This window comes from Staurois parvus, unplaced genomic scaffold, assembly GCF_062004578.1.
Source record: "Staurois parvus isolate SC_StPar_1 unplaced genomic scaffold, SC_StPar_1.0 ptg000729l, whole genome shotgun sequence".
Taxonomy (NCBI): Eukaryota; Metazoa; Chordata; class Amphibia; order Anura; family Ranidae; genus Staurois; species Staurois parvus.
Window position 1 is genome coordinate 383,085 of NW_028318525.1, and position 19,807 is coordinate 402,891.

At 44.7% G+C, this 19,807-nt stretch overlaps 1 protein-coding gene across 1 annotated transcript in view; it reads left to right on the top strand.

The window, feature by feature from the left end:
- Positions 1 to 16,399: 16,399 nt before the first annotated feature.
- LOC149445310 (TATA box-binding protein-like 2) overlaps positions 16,400 to 19,807 on the top strand; it is a 30,225-nt gene continuing 26,817 nt past the window's right edge. The window contains 1 exon segment of the mRNA XM_089653938.1: positions 16,400 to 16,472. Coding sequence (XP_089510064.1) covers positions 16,400 to 16,472 — 73 coding nt within the window.

A 19,807-nucleotide genomic window follows, 5' to 3' on the forward strand; every position in this document is an offset into this window, starting at 1 on the left:
CTTAATCCTGGCCCCTGATCTATACACATTATTTACTCCTAACCCCTGTGCATTGCTTACTCTTTACCCCTAAATTCTGCACATTGCTTACTCCTGACCCTTGAATTCTGTGCATTACTTACTCCTGATCCCTGAATTCTGTGCATTACTTACTCCTGACCCCTGAACTCTGTGTATTACTTACTCCAGACCCCTGAATTCTGTGCATTACTTACTCCTTGCCCCTGAACTCTGTGCATTACTTACTCCTGACCCCTGAACACTGCACATTACTTACTCCTGACCCCTGCACTCTGTGTGTTATTTAATACTGACACCTGCGCATTACTTACTCCTGACCCCTGAATTCTGCGCATTGCTTACTCCTGACCCCAAATTCTGTGAATTACTTACTCCTGACCCCTGAATTCTGTGCATTACTTATTCCTGGCCCCTGAATTATGTGCATTACTTACTCCTGACCCCTGAACACTGCACATTACTTACTCTTGACCCCTGAACACTGCACATTACTTACTCCTGACCTTGAATTCTGCACATTGCTTACTCCAAACCCTTGAACTCTGTGCTTTACATTCTCTTGACCCTAAGCAGCATTTTCATTTAAGCACTACCCACTATTACCACAATATGGCCACACCCACAGTTCTCCACAGCGTGCTACATGCGCCATTCCGTTGTCCAGGGTATTTTGTCTTTATCCTTTCATGCTCCGCCTTTTGTTCTAAAACTCTGTGACCAGTTGTCTCAGGGCATGGTAAAAACTGGTGTGTGAATTTGTGTGTGGCTACAAATTGTTTTGTGGGCATGCTCAGTAGGGTGTCCCCAAAATGTATTTAACCACTTGCCTACCAGGCACTTATACCTCCTTATTTACCAGGCCAATTTTCAGCTTTCAGCGCTGCCGCACTTTGATTGACAATTGCGCGGTCATGCAACATTGTACCCATATGAAATTTTGATCATTTTTTTCTCACAAATAGAGCTTTCTTTTGGTGGTATTTAATCGCCACTGGGCGCTTTACTTTTTGCGCTATAAATTAAAATTGCAAAAAATTTGAAAAAAAAAAAAAGTTTCTTTGTTTCTATTAGAAAATTTTTCAAACAGGTAATTTTTCTCCTTCACTGATGTGCGTTGATGAGGCAGCACTGATGGGCACTGATAGGCGGCACTAATGGGCACTGATAGGCAGCACTAAAGGGCACTGATAGGCAGTACTAATGAGGTGGCACGGATAGGCGGCACTGATAGGCAGCACTAATGAGGTGTCACGGATAGGCGGCACTAATATGCAGCACTGATAGGTGACACTGATGATGGGTACTGATAGACGGCACTGACTGGCATCACTGCTGGGCACTGACTGGCGGCACTGACTGGCACAACCGCTGGGCACTGACTGGTGGCACTGACTGGCAGCACTGCTGGGCTGCACTGGTGGGTGGGCACAGGTGGGTGGCACCGGTGGGCACAGGTGGGTGGCACTGCTGGGCACAGGTAGGTGGCACTTCTGGGCACAGGTGTGTGACACTGCAGAGTGGCACAGGTGGGTGCACTGCTGGGCACAGGTGGGCGGAGCTAGTGGGCGCACTGCTGCCGGGTGCGCACCCCCCTGGGGCGCGCAGGAGAGCGCGTTCTGGGGGGACGTCATATGACGTCCACCCAGAACTGGCCGGCCGCAGTGCAGCCGTCATTCGGCTATCTGCGGTCGGCAACTAGTTAAAAAATCTGGTAACCTAACTGTAGCTCAGTGATTCTCAACCACCAGGCTACTGAGTAATGCTGGACTGTGGCCTTACCTCCTCCTGCGCCTTTCATAGAGCCCCCCAAACCTCCCATAGTGGTACACAGACTTCCCGAGCCCATGAGAGCCTTCGGCCTCCACAGTGCTCACCAACCTCCCACAATGCTGCCCAGCATCCCATGCTCCCCAACCTCCAGGAACCACATCCCTGACAGGGCCACCAAACCTTCTGCAAGGTCCCCCAACCCCCTCCACAACCCCCATTCCCCCACAGTGACACCCAGCTCCATCCAGAGCTTTCCAACATTCCAACACACTTTTTTACTTCCCATATGTTTATTGTGTGAATATTATTTGTTACTTTCAGACCATGGAAGATTTTTTGAAGAATTTACTGGGCCCTGGTCTCAATGGGACTGCCTTGGCCTCCTATTATTGGAGGTGTGCAGCTACAGCTTCTTCTTGGGATAGCTCAAGGAGGTTCGGACTAGGATCTGAACACTCTTGAACTCATCCATAGTTGAGAAGCACTACCCTATTCTAAACAAGCAGTTAAGATGGTAATAAACCCAAAACAAAAAATGTAATATACTTCATAGGAAAGAAAGGAAGGAGGGAAAGAAAGAAAGGAAGGGGGGAAAGAAAGGAAGGGGGGGAAAGAAAGGAAGGAGGGGGGGGAAGGAAGGAAGGGGGGGAGAAAGCAAGAAGGGAAAGGAAGGAGGAAAAGAAAGGAAGGAAGGAGGGAAAGAAAGGAGGGGGGGAAGGAAGAGGGAAAGAAAGGAAGGAAGAGGGGGGAAGAAAGAAAGGGGGAAAGGAAGGAGGGAAAGGAAGGAAGGCGAGAGAGAAAGAAAGGAAGGGGGGAAAGAAAGGAAGGAGGGAAAGGAAAGGGGGAAAGCAAGGAAGGGGGAAAAGAAAGGAGGGAAAGGGGGAAAGAAAGAAAGGAAGGGGGAAAAGAAGGAGGGAAAGAAAGGAAGGAAGGAGGAAAAGAAAGGAAGGGGGAAAAGAAAAAAAGGAAGGTGGGAAAGAAAGGAAGGGGGAAAAGAAAAAAAGGAAGGAGGGAAAGAAAGGAAGGGGGAAAAGAAAGAAAGGAAGGGGCAAAGAAAGAAAGGAAGGGGGAAAAGAAAAAAAGGAAGGAGGGAAAGAAAGGAAGGGGGAAAGGAAGGGGGAAAAGAAAGAAAGGAAGGGGCAAAGAAAGAAAGGAAGGGGGGAAAGGAAAGGGGGAAAGGAAGGAAGGAAAGGGGGAAAAGAAAGAAAGGAAGGAGGGAAAGAAAGGAAGGAAGGAGGGAAAGAAAGGAAGGGGTGGAAGAAAGGAAGGGGGAAAAGAAAGAAATTAAGGAGGGAAAGAAAGGAAAGGGGGAAAGAAAGGAAGGGGGAAAGAAAGAAAGGAAGGGGGGAAAGGAAGGAGGGAAAGACATAAAGAAGGGAAAGAAAAATAGAAAGGACGGAAAAAAATAAAAGGAAGGAGGGAGAGAAAGAGAGGAGAGAAGCAGGAGACAGAAAGAAAGAGAGAAGAAGGGGAGAGAGAAGACACAAGGCTGCCGGGGAGTGTGGGCAGGGCAGACACAGGAGGAGAGGGCGGGAGGAGGAGGGGCAGCTTTCTTTCTCCTCCCCCGTCTGTGGTGGGGGGAGCTGTCAGCACTGGGGACAGAATGTGCTAACAGATCCCCCGCAGCGGTGCAAGAGATGAGGAAGGGGGAGCAGCCGTGGGGGAGAGCATACAGGAGCCCAGAGCATGCAGGAGATGGATAGGAGGGTTAGCCGGGCGGAACATAGAGGAACCGAGAAATGCACAGTCCTCTATGTGCCGCCCCTCCTATCCAGGCAACCCGACCCACCAGGCAAATGCCCGATGTGCCCTATGGCCAGTCCGGGCCTGATTTGAATCACCTCTGTCAGTGGTAAATAGATGGGCTCCTCCATGTAATCTGATACTGTACATTCTGCTGGAGAGCTTGAACTTCAGAAAAACAGCAGCGTTGATGGCTGAATCACCAGATGGAAATATAAGAAAGAAAGCCAAAAATAAAAATAACTAATGCAGCCATCACATCTAAGGACTGGTAAACTGCAATATAATTAATGTCTGCTTTTGGGATTAATACTGATTTAACCCCTGCAGTTTGGGGGGCAGCCCCACTGTAAGGTAGAAATTCCAGGTTTCAGCGGTTACTGCAACGTCATATATGCTTTATCTTGGTGGTAGACACTGCCATTTCTTTCCATTTTGGACTGAAAACAGAGATGGTATGTATATATGTGAGCCTAGGTGACCTGGCCTTGAATACGAAGGCTGGCTGATAGACATGTGACATACAAGCCCATCTGTAAGTCACCTTTCACTTTGTAGTTGTAGGGAGGTGTGAATTCAGATTCTCTGTGTCAGTTGCTTGAAGATCAAGTGACTGCAGCACTCAGCACAGTACGCAGTACCAGCATGCTCTCTCTTGTATAACTGGATTTTTTTAATGCCTTCTGTCTGTGGCGTGGCAAATCTACTGGTTCCAACCTGCATGAGTCATATTTTGCCAAAGGTGGCCTCTCCCATAAAACTGAATGGTTGTGCAGATGGGTTTTCTATGCATGGAAAGGTATGTTGGCTGCAGTAAGTCTCTTAGTCCCCGGGTACACTGGTGCAAATTGTCATGCGATTTGATTGTTTCAAATCGCATGACAAGTCACACCCTATTGTCCGCAAATGGAAGCAGTCAAATCGGTGCAACTCCAACTCCAGTTGCACCGATTTTGAAAGTAGATCTTGCACTAATTTTTGCAAGTTCAGGTGTGGCTTGCATAGACATCTGTGCCTGAAGTCGCACAGATGTCTTCCAAGTCACACCTGAAGTCGTACTGACATCCAATGTTGAAATCGTGTGAATTCAAGTGATGTTTGTTTAGTGTAACCGAAGACTAAAACTGATAGTAAACTTAAAACTTAAACTTAAAAATCTATTTAAGTATGTATTCTTAACTCAGAAAGTCCCTTTTTTTTGCTCTCAGCCTCCTCCATAGCTGCCGTGATCTGCCTTCCTGTTAAAGTTGCCTTTCTCAACCAGGGTGCCCAGGCACCCTGGGGTGCCTTGAGGTTCCTTCAGGGGTGCCTTGGCAAAATGTGTAAAAGTTTCTCAAGACTTGTATACAAGCCAGTGGGTGGAAGAACCAACAAGAAAGCCCAAGAGGTGGGCACAGTGGTTACATATGGTGACAAAACTTCGGGACTGGTAAAACAAGTACAAAACATGAGTTCTAATATTTTCAAAATATCATAATTTTATTCACTCAAACAGTGTTTTTTTTTTTTAAACAACCACTAAGTAACCGCTGTGCCCACCTCTTGGGCTTTCTTTTTGGTTTAGCTGAATTGTTTTGGTTACGGTGACAACGCCTAATTGAGGTGGAGGACAACTGGTATACTGATATATCCCTTTAAATCAACCCTGAGTGTCTTTTTAAGCCAGTGGGTGGAAGAAGCCTTACTTTTAGTTATACAAAGCCACAGGTTTTCATTGTGCACCATTACGACCTTTTAGCCGACCACGTCCTGACAACCAATGACATCATCAGTTGATAAGGAGGATGTCAGTTGCCTGCACAGCATCCTTGTTTGACCCTCCCCTGCCCCTCTCCATCAGTACTGGGGTCATGTTAGCTCAGTGATGGAGAAAAACTGGGAAAAACACTAATACAAGTCAGGACCAGTGAGCAAAAGTGTATTTGATTTGGAAGAATAAATCACCTTTAGCGTTGGGTGTCCATTTGTGGATGTTGCTGCATTATATAAAACTAGTAGAATAGGTTTTTTTACATTTTAGAATGGGGGAGTCTCAAAATTGTCCATAATTTTAAAGGGTGCCTTAGGACTGTCCCTAACTTTAGAGGGTGACTTGAAATTGTTCATAATTTTAAAGGGTGCCTTCATTGAAAAAAGGTTAAGAAACATTGTGTTAGAGGGTGGCTACATTTGTTTTCCATGGTTCTGCTGTATACAGCTGCAAGAAAAAGTATGTGAACCCCTTGGGATTACATGGAGTTTTGCATGAATTGGGCATAAAATGTGCTCTGAACGTCATCTAAGTCACAACAATAGAAGAACACAGTCTGATGAACATAATACTACACAAACATTAGATGTTGCCATGGTTTAATTGCACATAACATGTAAACATTCACAGTGCAGGGTGGAAAAAGTATGTGAACCTTTGGACTTAATAACTGGTTGACCCTCCTTTGGCAGCAATAACCTCAACCAAACGTTTCCTGTAGTTGCAGATCAGACCTGCACAATGATCTGGAGTAATTTTGGACCACTCCTCTTTACAAAACTGTTTCAGTGGAGCAATATTCTTGGGATGTCTGGTGTGAATCGCTCTCTTAAGGTCATGCCACAGCATTTCAATCGGGTTGAGGTCAGGACTCTGACTGGGCCACTCCAGAAGGCGTATTCTGTGCTGTTGCAGCCATTGTTTTGTTGAATTACTTGTATGCTTTGGGTCATTGTCCTGTTGCATCACCCATCCTCTGCGGAGCTTCAGTTGGCGGACAGATGGTTTTTCTTGCAACTGTATAGGAACACAGCCACCCTCTGCTCCTCAGGAGCTCATGGAGTTCATTGCATGGAGGTAGAAGAACACAGTAAGAAAGGATTTCATGAAAAAAAAAGATTACAGGGCCATTACCTGGATGTGTAAGAGTTATTTCTGGAGATGGACAATATAGTTTAGTGTCTAAGTGTATCTAAAGTTAAAGGATAAGTTCCCCTTTGAGAACAAAATAATACATGCACATTTTTTTGCAGGTAAAAAAAGTGAATTTATTATTTTTGTCTGCAGGAGCTTGAAAGCATTGCACCAGCGATCAGTAGATCACTGATGCCATGCAGGTCTCCTGCAGACCTGTCAGTATATCTGCTTGCCCGAAGTAGGAGCAAGCAGATATACTGACAAGAAGAATGAATGAGCTACCATGGCGCTTCCCAGTGCTGTGGTAGTTCATTGAGGACCACAACCCGACAGCCACTAAGGCTGTTGGGACTTGTAGTCTTTCATTCACAGATGACTGTGAATGAGTGACGAGGCCATGTGGCCACAGCCACATTTGTTTTTAATTTGACAGCTAGTGAGGGGGGAGAAGATTCGCCCTCTAGCTGTCAAAGCAGGGATCGGGGGAGGAACAGGGGCAGTCTGATCGTAACATGTTACAGGTTACACTCTGAATATGGGTGTAACATGTTACGAAATGTGGACTTATCCTTAAAAAAAAATTTTCCACTATCTATTTTCCCGCTGGAGAGATCCACCCTCAATTTGGAGGCCACTGTCATCAGAACTGAAAGTGAGGGAAAATCCAAAATTTGGAGTTGTCACCAGAAACAGAAATAGAGGGGAGATCTACATTTGTTTCAGTGACACTGGGGGAGATTTACTAACACTGGAGAGTTCTGGTGCAGCTTTGCATAGAAACCAATCAGCTTCCAGGTTTTATTTTCAAAGCTTAACTGAGCAAACTGAAGTTAGAAGCTGGTTGGCTACCATGCACAGCTGCACCAGATTCTGACTTCTCCAGTTTTAGTAAATCTCCCCCAGTGTCTAAAGCTGGCCATCTACAGTTTGTTTTAATTCAACCAGAGATTCCTCCATCCACACAAATGAGATGAATGGAGGGATCTGTGTTGTGGGCATTCATCCGTGGATGCCCTAATTCCAAGAATGACCTTGGCCTTCGGTCATTCAGAATGATTGAAGACAACCATGTGCATGAGGTCTAGCAAAAGGGAAAAGAAAAATTGAGGCATTAAAGTAAACCTGTCCAAGAAAACATACTTATATTGTTGCTATTGCTGCCTTTCCTTCTTGAAATGCTGCTTTCTTATCCAATGGCTTTTATAGCATTTAGTCCCGATGCACGAGAGCCTGACAGAAGGCATAAGGGACCATCCATCCCTGTCCAACCGCAGCAGCTTTCATCCATGTATAGAGTTTTACAGGTGACATCTTGATTACTACTATTCATGTGATCACTGATTGGCCAATCAGTGATCACGTGATCGGGACCTCACACAGAGGTCCCGTACAGCGATCGGTGTTCTCTGGACACAGCGGGCACCTATCGCGGTGCCGCACGCTTCCAGGGAGCGCACACAGGCAATGGATGCGGGGGGACGTTTAGAAACGTCCACCCGCTCCGGCAGCTCTCCCTTCCGGCCGTTTATGTACATGGGCCGGAAGGGAAGTGGTTAATATAATGCCTCTTTTCTCTATTATTAGATTTTCTGCACATGGTGATATTAGATTTTAAGAAGTTGCCTGTTGCACCTGAACTCATATGGACATACTGTACATCTGCTAACATCTGTACGAGTTGAGATGCACACGTTCTGTTCCACCTCTGCTTATTGTTGTTTACATTTCTCCCACATGATGAAATGACTAAAAGCCAAGGTCTTTCTGTGCCTGCACCACTGTTGCATGAACGCCTCATTCAGGTGGAGATGTAAACATCAATGGTGACACATAAGTTGGTTGGAGACTGAAATGACAAGAGGGCTCCCTTTGTGGCTCTGGTCTGGGCACCTCCGAGGATGGAAAGAGAGGCACAAGATACAAAGTAGCACGAGTGCCAATAACTGGGTAGCAGTAGAGCCTTTTCTGTAGCCAGCAGTGGTGAAACCACACCAAGAGTAGGTTGTGGTTGGTAGTCAATGGAATGGCATCAGGAAGAGAAACCATGGAAGCCTGGTGTGGAAAGTCTAGGGTGAGCATTAGGATCTGCAGTGGCGTCACTAGGGTTGGTGTCACCTGGTGTGCTAAAACATGGTGTCAACTTCCCCCAATAATGATTTCCCATGCAACACCCACAGTGCTTGTCCTGCCACTGTGGAGTGAGAGCAGGACAGAGCAGTAGACATTGGGCAGGCTAGAGCATCAGGCTGTCTCCTGTCTAGTCTGCCACAGTGCCCTGCAGGGTGCTGGGCATGCTAGTTTCAGGTAGGGTTCAAGAGAGCACCAGGTACAGACTCCATCCATCCATATCTCACCCTGCACCTCTCCTCACCTATAACCTCTGCACCCACCCCAACACAACCCCCTCTCCTCTGCCCTCACCCCCCCCCCTCCCCAAAGATCCATCATCTTCCACATAGTTACCTTTCTAAAGGCACCTTTCTGTACCTGGCTCAACTACCTACTACAGCCAAGTGAACACTCAATTATGGGTACAGAAATCCCCGACTAGATAAGAGATAGGGATTACAGTGAAGCTCACCCCCACTGCCCCCCCTTCCCATGCTGCACTTGTCCCACCACCTTCTCTGGCCAGCAATGTATAAATGTCAGCTGTTTCCCCATGCACTGGTTGCTTGACTAAGGGGGCAGAGCCCCTGAAATGCTTAGCAGTACCACCCATCCCCACCTTCACAGGTAGGATTTGACAGCTGCACTCTCTGTCACTGCAACTGCACACCCTACCGGCTTGTCCACCAATTCCTGGCTATGCTGGATGTTCACTCTGCTGCACATCATGCTCAGCTGGCTGGAAGTTAGCATATAATGAACAGATGGAGATATGCCAAAGGGATAAAGCCCCTGTACGCCGGGACTGTGGGACGAAGGTGAAAATGTGGAAAAGTCCCACTCTGGTGTCACCCCTCTGGCAGTTGTCACCCAGGTGCGGTCCACAACCCTATAACAACACCACTAAGGATCTGGGATGCGCTCAGGATGCAAGCAAGGTCAGCACAGAAGTATAGCAGGAATGTAGCCGGTAGCCAGGTCAAGATCAGACAAGAAGGAGCAGGAGTGAGCGTAGTCAAGAGGCACTAGTCAAGAGGCATGCCAAAGTCAGCAGTGAAGAAGGCAGAGTATGGTCAGAGACAAGCCGAGGTCAAGATCCAGAATTTAAAGGACAAGGTCAGGGGCAATCTGGGTCAGCAATGGAAGGTAGGTCAACAGGAACATGAACACAAGTCATGTGGAAGCTGAAGGACATCCACTGATTAGCACTCTTCAGGGCCTTTAAATAGGCAGCTTGGCCCAATTCCCGGGATTACACATGCGTGTGCATTTATGTGTGTACAGTGTAATATACGGTCAAATTTGGCCAATGAACACAAAGTTTCAGTTTACACAACTAAATGCCGTGGACCAAAACCAAGTTGTGTGAATGGGCCCATATTATAGAGCACCTCTGGATTTAGATCTACATACAGTAAATAACAGATGTGAACACTGGGATTCTTCTCATACTGCCGCTCAGTATTGCTGTTGCATACAATGTCTTGGTGGGAGTGTTCTATGGAAGTCATGGGTATTATCCTGTGGAGGTGTCATATGTGCCTCCAGCCTTTCTTCACATTCCTGCATGTCATTTTCACTCTTCAAATCATACAGCTGTCATATTTCTGCCTAAATACTCTGACACCGAAAATCCTTGGCATGTGGAAGACCAAATCTTGCAATTTATAAAGACAGAAAATAACTGCAAATAAGTAATGCACAAATTAAAGCAGAATTAAACCAAACCCAAAAATGTAATATATTTCAGCTTGCCAGTCCTTAGTGGTGGCTGCATTCATTTTCTTTTCTTAGGCTTTTTTCACCTGTGATCTGGCCAGTAACACACCTCTGTGAGAGTGCCTCCACTTTGGATGAAGGAGCAGAGGGGGCACCTTTGGACAGCAGTATTGGACAGCAGGGTAATGTTAGATGCATTGGCATATTTAAGTACACCAACAAATTGAAACCAAACAGCAGCTCATATTCTATAAGCAGTCACAGCAAACATTTTCTTTCCTTTTGAGATAAAGGTTGTATATAAATGAATAAATCTGATCATTGCAAATGGTTTGTCTCAGCCCTGTAAATTGATACACCTGGAAGAGAGCTTGTTCTTTTGAGAAAAAAAAAAAAAAAACAACAGACTTATTGGCTGAATTGCCAGATTAAATAGAAGAAAGAAAGCCTAAAAAGAAAACGAATGCAGCCATCACATCTAAGAATTGGTAAGCTGCAATATAATAGGTGTTTGCTTTTGGGTTTAATGCCATTTTAATCTTAGGTTTAGACTAACATCCTGCAGCTCTGTGAAATTACCAGTATGGAGGAGCATGTGACACATCCTCTACCTTCCCACTTGAGTATCCAATCACCAGGCTCCAGCACTGTCACATAGGGTAAGTTGGGGGCACAATGGGTAGGGTACAGTCAGTATTTGCTAGTGACCTTTTAGGGAGAGTGATGAAGATCGGAGCTGTGCTGAAGGAAACGTTAAGCTCGGATGCCTAGCACAGAATGGGTGAGGATGGTACGGCTTTTACATTTTATGGCAGCTTCACTTTACTGCTGTAAATATTCTGCATTGTTCTTGGTATGCTTCTAAAACTCAATAAAGACAATAGAAAAAATGACTTCTTTGGCTCTAATTATTCACAGTTTGAGATTATGGTTGCTATACTAGATATGTGTGACTTGTTTCATTATAAATCAAAATTCAGACAAAGTTTTCATTATTCAGATGTATCCAAACTTCCAAATCACAAAAGTAACAATTTTCAAGGAATCCAAAATAAATTATAATGAAACAAAGTATCTGAATTCAAAAATGAATTTGAAATGGAACATATTGCAATAAATACAGCAAGGTATAAAAGCGAATAAGATGACGATTCTTACTTAGGGCTTGTTCACACTTAACTAAACTCTTACCAAACACTCCTATAGCTTTAGTAACCATATGGAAGAAAAATATATTTGAAATATATTTGAAAAATATTCTTCCCTAATATATTGACATATATTTGAAATGCTACAGTTTTGGCCATATTCAATATATTTAAAAAAAAAAAATATATATATATATATATATATATATATATACACACTGTATGTTGAAATTCGTTTTTATTACAAAGTATATGGAAAATACCGTATTTTTCGCTCCATAAGACGCACCTGACCATAAGACGCACCTAGGTTTTAGAGGCTGAAAACAGGAAAAAAAATATTCTGAACTAATGGACTGCAGACATAATACAGGAGATGACCAGAGACTGCGGACATAGTACAGGAGATGACCAGAGACTGCGGACACAGTACAGGAAATGACCAGAGACTGCGGACAGTACAGGAGATGACCAGAGACTGTGGACATAGTACAGGAGATGACCAGAGACTGCGGACACAGTACAGGAGATGACCAGAGACTGCGGACATAGTACAGGAGATGACCAGAGACTGCAGACACAGTACAGGAGATGACCAGAGACTGCAGACATAGTACAGGAGATGACCAGAGACTGCGGACACAGTACAGGAGATGACCAGAGACTGCGGACATAGTACAGGAGATGACCAGAGACTGCGGACACAGTACAGGAGATGACCAGAGACTGTGGACAGTACAGGAGATGACTGCTGACCTTTGGGGAGGGGGGGGATCGGGTACCTGAATTTGACAGGTACCCACTCTTACTTCCGCGGAGTTGTTCTTTGATCTTACCTGTTCCTCTATCCAGTGGCGCGCTGTCTTCCCGGCTTCTGTAGTGTGGGCGCTCGGCTTGACAGCCGGGTGCCCAGTGCTCATGAGCGAGAAGCGCTGCACTTTGTGATTGGTCCGGCGGCTTCTGGGACCTGTCATGTGTCCCAGGTGCCGCCTTACCATTCACAAAGAGCACCTCTTCTTGCGCATGCGCACTTGGCACCCGGCTGTCAAGCCCACACTACAGAAGCCGGCAAGACAGCGCGCCGCTGAATAGAGGAACAGGTAAGGTCCCGCTGCAGAGCTGAGCGGCAGGCCCGGTATTCTGACATGGCGGCGGTGGAAATACCGGACCGGCCACTCCATATTCGCTCCATAAGACGCACTGACATTTTCCCCCCTTTTTTGGGAGGAAAAAGTGCATCTTATGGAGTGAAAAATACGGTATTTAAAAATACATTTCAAATACACTGTATGTCTTTAAAAATACAAATCTACATTTTTGGAATGCATTTACAGATATATGTAAAAATATATGTTAAAATGACTTTTTATATGTTAAAAAAATCTGAAGAATATATTTTAAAAAAATATATTTTTTAAACGTATATGGTTTTTTTTAATATAAAAATGCATTTCAACATGCAGTATATATTTATTCATTAATTGAAATATATTTTGAAATATATTGAATACGGCCAAAATTGTAGCATTTCAAATATATGTCAATATATTTGGGAAGAATATTTTTTAAATATATTTCAAATATATTTTTCTGCCATGTGGGTATAGGCGTTAGACAGGAGTTAATGAGCTTTACTATGGGCTTTAGACAGGTATTATTGAGCTTTAGTATGGGTTTTAGACTGGTTTTTACAAGCGTTAAAAACACTCCCCAAATGCTCTCTGTGCAGTTTTGAAGTGTTTTATAAGCATTTGACAAGCGTTAAAATCTCACCACAAACTAAATAAACTGTAATGTTATTAACGCTCTGCAACCGCAATGCAAATGCCCTAGCAAATACCTGCCATTGCGTTTGAGGAGCGTCACCTTAGACTTGAATGTGAGGCGTTGAAAGGCTTCAAACCCCTCCTGATTCGACATGATGCTTCAAATTTGAAGTGGTGCTACGCTAACACTTCATGTTTTGATAATGTAAACAGCACTATGTGCTGCCCATAGTATCATTTGCATAGGCATTAGAGAAGCATTAAAAATGCCTCTCAAACGCCTGCTTTCAATGCCAGTGAGAACAAAGCCTTAGACTGCTTCATAGAATAGAAAAGAATAAAAGATAACAGAACAGAATATAAAATAAATGAATAGAATATAAAATAAAAGAATAGAATAGAATACAATGGAAAAGAATAGAATAGAAAAATAAAACAGAATAGAATGAAATAGAACAAATACAGCCCAAGTATCACCCAAACCATCCTCTCTGCTCCTTCCACGACCGCCTGCTTTCTAGCTCCCTTGTCTCGTCCTCCCATGGTCATCTCCAGGATTTCTCCAGAGCCTCCGCCATCTTCTGGAACTCTCTACCCCAATACATCCGACTATCGCCTCCTCTAATAATGGAATTTTTTATTACTCATCCCCCACAGTTATTACCTTTTGCACCACCAGCCCCTCCCTCTTAGATTGTAAGCTGCAAGGAGCAGTGCCCTCCTAACCCTCTTGTATTGAACTGTATGATTGCTGTTTTGTCTCCCTTTATATTGTAAAGCGCTGAGCAAACTGTTGGCTCTATATAAATCCTGTATAATAATAATATTAATAATATAGCCATCTTCCAAAATTCAAATTTGAATCGATTTGAAAATAACGAATATACAAAATGAATTTGAATATACAAAACAAATTCCAAAAACAAATCATTCTAAAATAACGATTAAGACGAAACAAAATGACTAACTTAACAAATTAATCCGAAACAAAATAAACAAATTTTTCCATAGTGCTCATCCCGATTCTATACCCTGTCAGTGAAGAAGTGATCAGAAAAAGTTTTAGACTTCTCCTGGAAGGGTATTTTCAACTGCAAGAGATTACATGCTTTGTTTAGGAATTATAAATAAGAGACTAAAAAGCATAATACTCCTGATGAAGTCCTTTAGCAAACTGCATAGGTTAGGCAGGTGATGTCATTGCACTGTTTTAAAGTATCTACCTACCCTGAGGGAAAGGATGAGATGGGGCTTTACCAATAATAGAGTTAAGGGTGGCAGTGACAGTGGTCCCATACTTGCAAGTTGTTTGTCATAGGGCATATTGCACTTATGTAAGGAAAGCTCAACAATGTTTGTTTTTTAAATAAAGCAGTATTACACCATTGGATTGTATTTTATGTTTATATCCTTCACACACTGAAAGATAGAGGTCAATTCACTAAAGGCTAGCACATGCGATATGAAGGTCACGTGACCCATTTTATGGAAATATCACATGAGATAATAATAATAAGAGTCAATTCATTAAAGTAAAATATAGAATGTGAGATAAATACCACACATTTGTTAAAATAGTGAGATAAATCATTAACAATTCACTAAAAACACACACATTCGTAATTTATCACGATGTATCAGTATTCTCTGAGTTCAAGAATGAAGATAAATTTTAAAATTTCATCAGAGGGAGATCCTTTTGTGATTGAAAGCACACTAGAATGTTTTCAATACCATAAATAACTCAAATTTTAAGAGCTAAATATCACAAAACATAAATATTTAACGCATTCGGTAAATAATGCATTTTTTTGTGAATTGACTACTTTTGAGATAAACACCACATGAGTTATTATAATGCAAAAATTCATGTAGTTTATATCGCTTAGGTAATTCTTTTCAAAATAATCAAGTATTGCTTAGAGAGATCTGGAGATAAAGGTGAAAATGCACATCCAAACTTTAAGCTGGCCATAGATGGATTAAAATTCGGATAGTAGATCGAACCATCTATGGGCAGGTAGGTTGGATCTTGACTGACTTCTATACAACTAGCCTGTCAGGGTTTTTTTTTGCCTGATCAGTGCCTCCAGCTATAACAGACAGCACTAATCGTATTCTGATGGAAAGGAATTCTGCCTGTTGTCAGAATACCATATCTCTATGAAAGGGATTCCCCCATCAACACTAAGTGCGTTGATGGGGGAACTGAATCATTTTTTTTGTTCAATCTGCTGGTTGAACAATAAAAAAATGTACCCTTGCCTTTCACACATCTGTCCGCTGATCACCGCTGAGCAGGCAGATGACACAATTGTGTCCACTCCGCTTGTGCAGAGCGGCCCACTGTTCTCTATGGGGCGGTCAGATGTAAGTGGACCTCCTGTCTGTTTATATACGACCGTCATACAATCTGCTAGACCAATGGTCTCCAAATTGTGGCCCGGGGGTCAGACGTGCCCCTTTCTCTGCCTTTATCTGGCCCTTGGGGCACTATTCCTTCCACTTCCAGTGATGGAGCACTATGCCTCCCACTGACATCAACAATGGGACACTACTCCTCCAACAGACACCAATAATGGGGCAGGCACAATTCCAGCCACTGACAGCAATAAATGGGGCACTATCCCTCCCACTAAAATCAACAGGGCACTATTCCTTCCACTGATACCAGCAATGGGGCACTATTCCTCCTACTAAAACCAATGATGGGGCAATGTTTACACCCACTGACCTGGGGCATTTTCTGCTTCCATTGGCCACAGTCTGGCCCTCCTAAAGCCTGAAGAACAGTAAATTGGTCCTTTGTTTACAAAGTCTGGAGAACCCTGTGCTAGACGGATGGGGAACGGATCCCCCATCTGCCTGTTTTTAGTGCATCGGATACAGGCTGGTGTAAACGGACACATGTCCATTTACATCCACCTTCCCATAGAGAACGGGTGGTCTGATTGAGTCTGCCTGAAGAACAGACAGGTGGACCGATCGTTCTGCCCGCCTGAAAGGGCCCAAAGCGGTTGTGGATAATGCAGTGGGCTACACTTGATGGGGAGTTCAGAACACATGCAGTGCTTTGGATAATTAGTGAAGGTGATGGATCCATTTCCAAGGACATTCTTTGTGTAGTGAATGAAACACAGTTGCACAGGAAGACCGTGTACTTTACATTGTATTTATTATTTGTAGCACACATTTGAACTGTAGCCCTGTTTGTGTATATGGATACAAAAAGTATCATGACTCCAACACTGATCCTATCACCAGATAATTTTGGTCACTTTGAAAGTGCTGCAGTTTTCATAGCTGAAGGTAAGTTGAGTTGAAGCTGTTTTCAGCCCAACAGCTTTCCATCACAATGCGTTAATATGCATTATGGCACATGCTAACGTGTTGCTTTAAGGCAGCCCACTCCTTATGCCAACACACCACAACAGATGAACATAAGTACATGACCATTTCTTAGAAATGAAGGGCACCACAACGCACAATACATATGGTGTGGTGCGCTGTGCTGGGTTGTGCACTGGGGCGTTATTCACAATGAATGGCATGCAATAAGCATCCAGTATATCAGAACACTGAACAATTTTCATAGGAGCGGCAGTCCTTGCCACATGTGTAAATATACCCCAAGTGTTGTTGCACTCAAAGGGGTGATGCATCAAATTCAGATACTTAAGCCTAATACACACAGGTGAATGGCGGGTGGCATCAGCCGGTTCAATAGAAACCACCCGACATTCGGCCCGTGTGCATGGCAGCTGATCCAATAGAACCTGGCCAGCTTCTGTCGAATGGGCATGACTGAAAAAGGTCTGCCAATTGGCTCCTGATCAGTGCTCTCAGCCAGGGCTGCTGTTAGAAACCACAGGGCCCCATACAGCCAACCTAACAAGTCCCCCCTCCCCCCAAAAAAAAATAAACACAGTTTACTAGGCTTCCATTATGAATGAACACAGTGAGTGATTGGTACTGATTACATTAATTTCAGAAAGGAAGGGGCTAGTAAATGTGACTTATTTACCAGACCCTTCCCCCACTCTCCATCCTTAAGGATCCTGTTTTGTGCTTGCATCTGCTGATGGTAAAGAGAGGGGGGAAGCCGGCAGCACTGAGGGGGCAGGGACATACAGGGCGCCTGGGCAGCAGAGGGAAAAGTATGGTGCACAGGGAGGGTGATGGGTGCAGTGGGTGCGATGGGGGGGAATTTACTGGAACCAATCCCCTGTATGCCTCTTTCAACAGCAGCTGAAAGCCAGCAGGAGGGAGAGGAGAAGAAGCCAGCTTTCAGCTGCTGCAGAGGGAGCCATACAAGGGATCACTTCCAGTAATTCCCCCCCTCACCTGTGCCGATCACCCTCCCCACCCACATCAGATTCACCGTGCTGGCCTGGGCCCCGTACAGGAGGACTAGTGGTACCTTTATCCATGGCCCTGCTCTCAGCCAATGGCTGAGAGCGCTGACCAGAGTGTTTTGTTCTATTCAGAACAGAATAGCACAGCAGGGGAGATCCCTGACATCTGATAGTAAGTACAGCGACTCCTCCTGAGCTGTCAGGTTTTTTCTGTTCAGCCCACTGGTAGTGTGTACAAGGCTTTAGGAGGAAGGATAGGCGGGTTGAAAGATAGGTAAGTTGATATGGGGAGAGGAATGTCATGATATTTTAACAATGATGTCATTAAATTTGGGGAATTATAAGCAGACAAGACATCCCCCACCCCCACACATACACATCCATTGTATACATGTGGCTGTGGCCCGCAGATTATTGGCCCACTACTAGTTACAGCTTCCTGGTGGGCTCACTCAGGTGGGTTGTGACTAAGATTTGAATATGCCTAAGCCCAGCCACGTTCAAATTGCTCTTCAGATGGCAGTGAGGAAACAGTTGCAGGGTGTCCCCATTCAGTTGCTAGCAACAGCTTACCAGAATCGCTATTCCAGGCGGAGAATTCCTCACCCGCTTCGATTGTTCTCAAGATGGATAAGATTGGCCTAGCAAACTCACTGCAGAATGTCATTGGCCAATGATGGAGAGATTCGTCACTCATCTGGCCAGTGAGATACAAGGAATTGGGTGAGTACTTCCTATTTGCTGCCATCATTATGCTGCATACACATGGGCACGTCTGTGCAGCGTACGGACACTTCATATTTCTGGGGTCTGGCATGACCTAGATACAGCCCCCCATACACAGGAATACACTGCATATTTCTGGGGTCTGGCATGACCTAGATACAGCCCCCCATACACAGGAATACACTGCATATTTCTGGGGTCTGGAATGACCTTGATACAGCCCCCCCCCCATACACAGGAATACACTGCATATTTCTGGGGTCTGGAATGACTTAGATACAGCCCCCCCCCATACACAGGAATACATTGCATATTTCTGGGGTTTGGCATGACCTAGATACAGCCCCCCATACACAGGAATACACTGCATATTTCTGGGGTCTGAAATTACCTAGATACAGCCCCCCCCCCCCTCCATTCACAGGAATACACTGCATATTTCTGGGGTCTGGAATGACTAGATACAGCCCCCCCCCATACACAGGAATACACTGCATATTTCTGGGGTCTGGAATGACTAGATACAGCCCCCCATACACAGGAATACACTGCATATTTCTGGGGTCTGGAATGACTAGATACAGCCCCCCCCCCCCAATACACATGACTACACTGCATATTTCTGGGGTCTGGAATGACCTATATACAGCCCCCCATACACAGGAATACACTGCATATTTCTGGGGTCTGGAATGACTAGATACAGCCCCCCCCCCATACACAGGAATACACTGCATATTTCTGGGGTCTGGAATGACCTATATACAGCCCCCCATACACAGGAATACACTGCATATTTCTGGGGTCTGGAATGACTAGATACAGCCCCCCCATACACAGGAATACACTGCATATTTCTGGGGTCTGGAATGACTAGATACAGCCCCCCCATACACAGGAATACACTGCATATTTCTGGGGTCTGGATAGACTAGATACAGCCCCCCCATACACAGGAATACACTGCATATTTCTGGGGTCTGGATAGACTAGATACAGCCCCCCCCCATACACAGGAATACACTGCATATTTCTGGGGTCTGGAATGACCTAGATACAGCCCCCCCATACACAGGAATACACTGTATAATTCTGGGGTCTGGAATGACCTAGATACAGCCCCCCCATACACAGGAATACACTGCATATTTCTGGGGTCTGGAATGACCTAGATACAGCCCCCCCCCCATACACAGGAATACACTGCATATTTCTGGGGTCTGGAATGACCTAGATACAGCCCCCCCCCATACACAGGAATACACTGCATATTTCTGGGGTCTGGAATGACCTAGATACAGCCCCCCCATACACAGGAATACACTGCATATTTCTGGGGTCTGGAATGACCTAGATACAGCCCCCCCATACACAGGAATACACTGCATATTTCTGGGGTCTGGAATGACTAGATACAGCCCCCCCATACACAGGAAGCTCAGTGCATGTGGGGGAAGGGCGTATTATACATATAATGGCACAGAAATAGGCATGTTTCAGGTCTGTCTGCACCAGTTTCTGTTTCCATACCTCCCAACGTATGAACTTCAGAATGAGGGACAC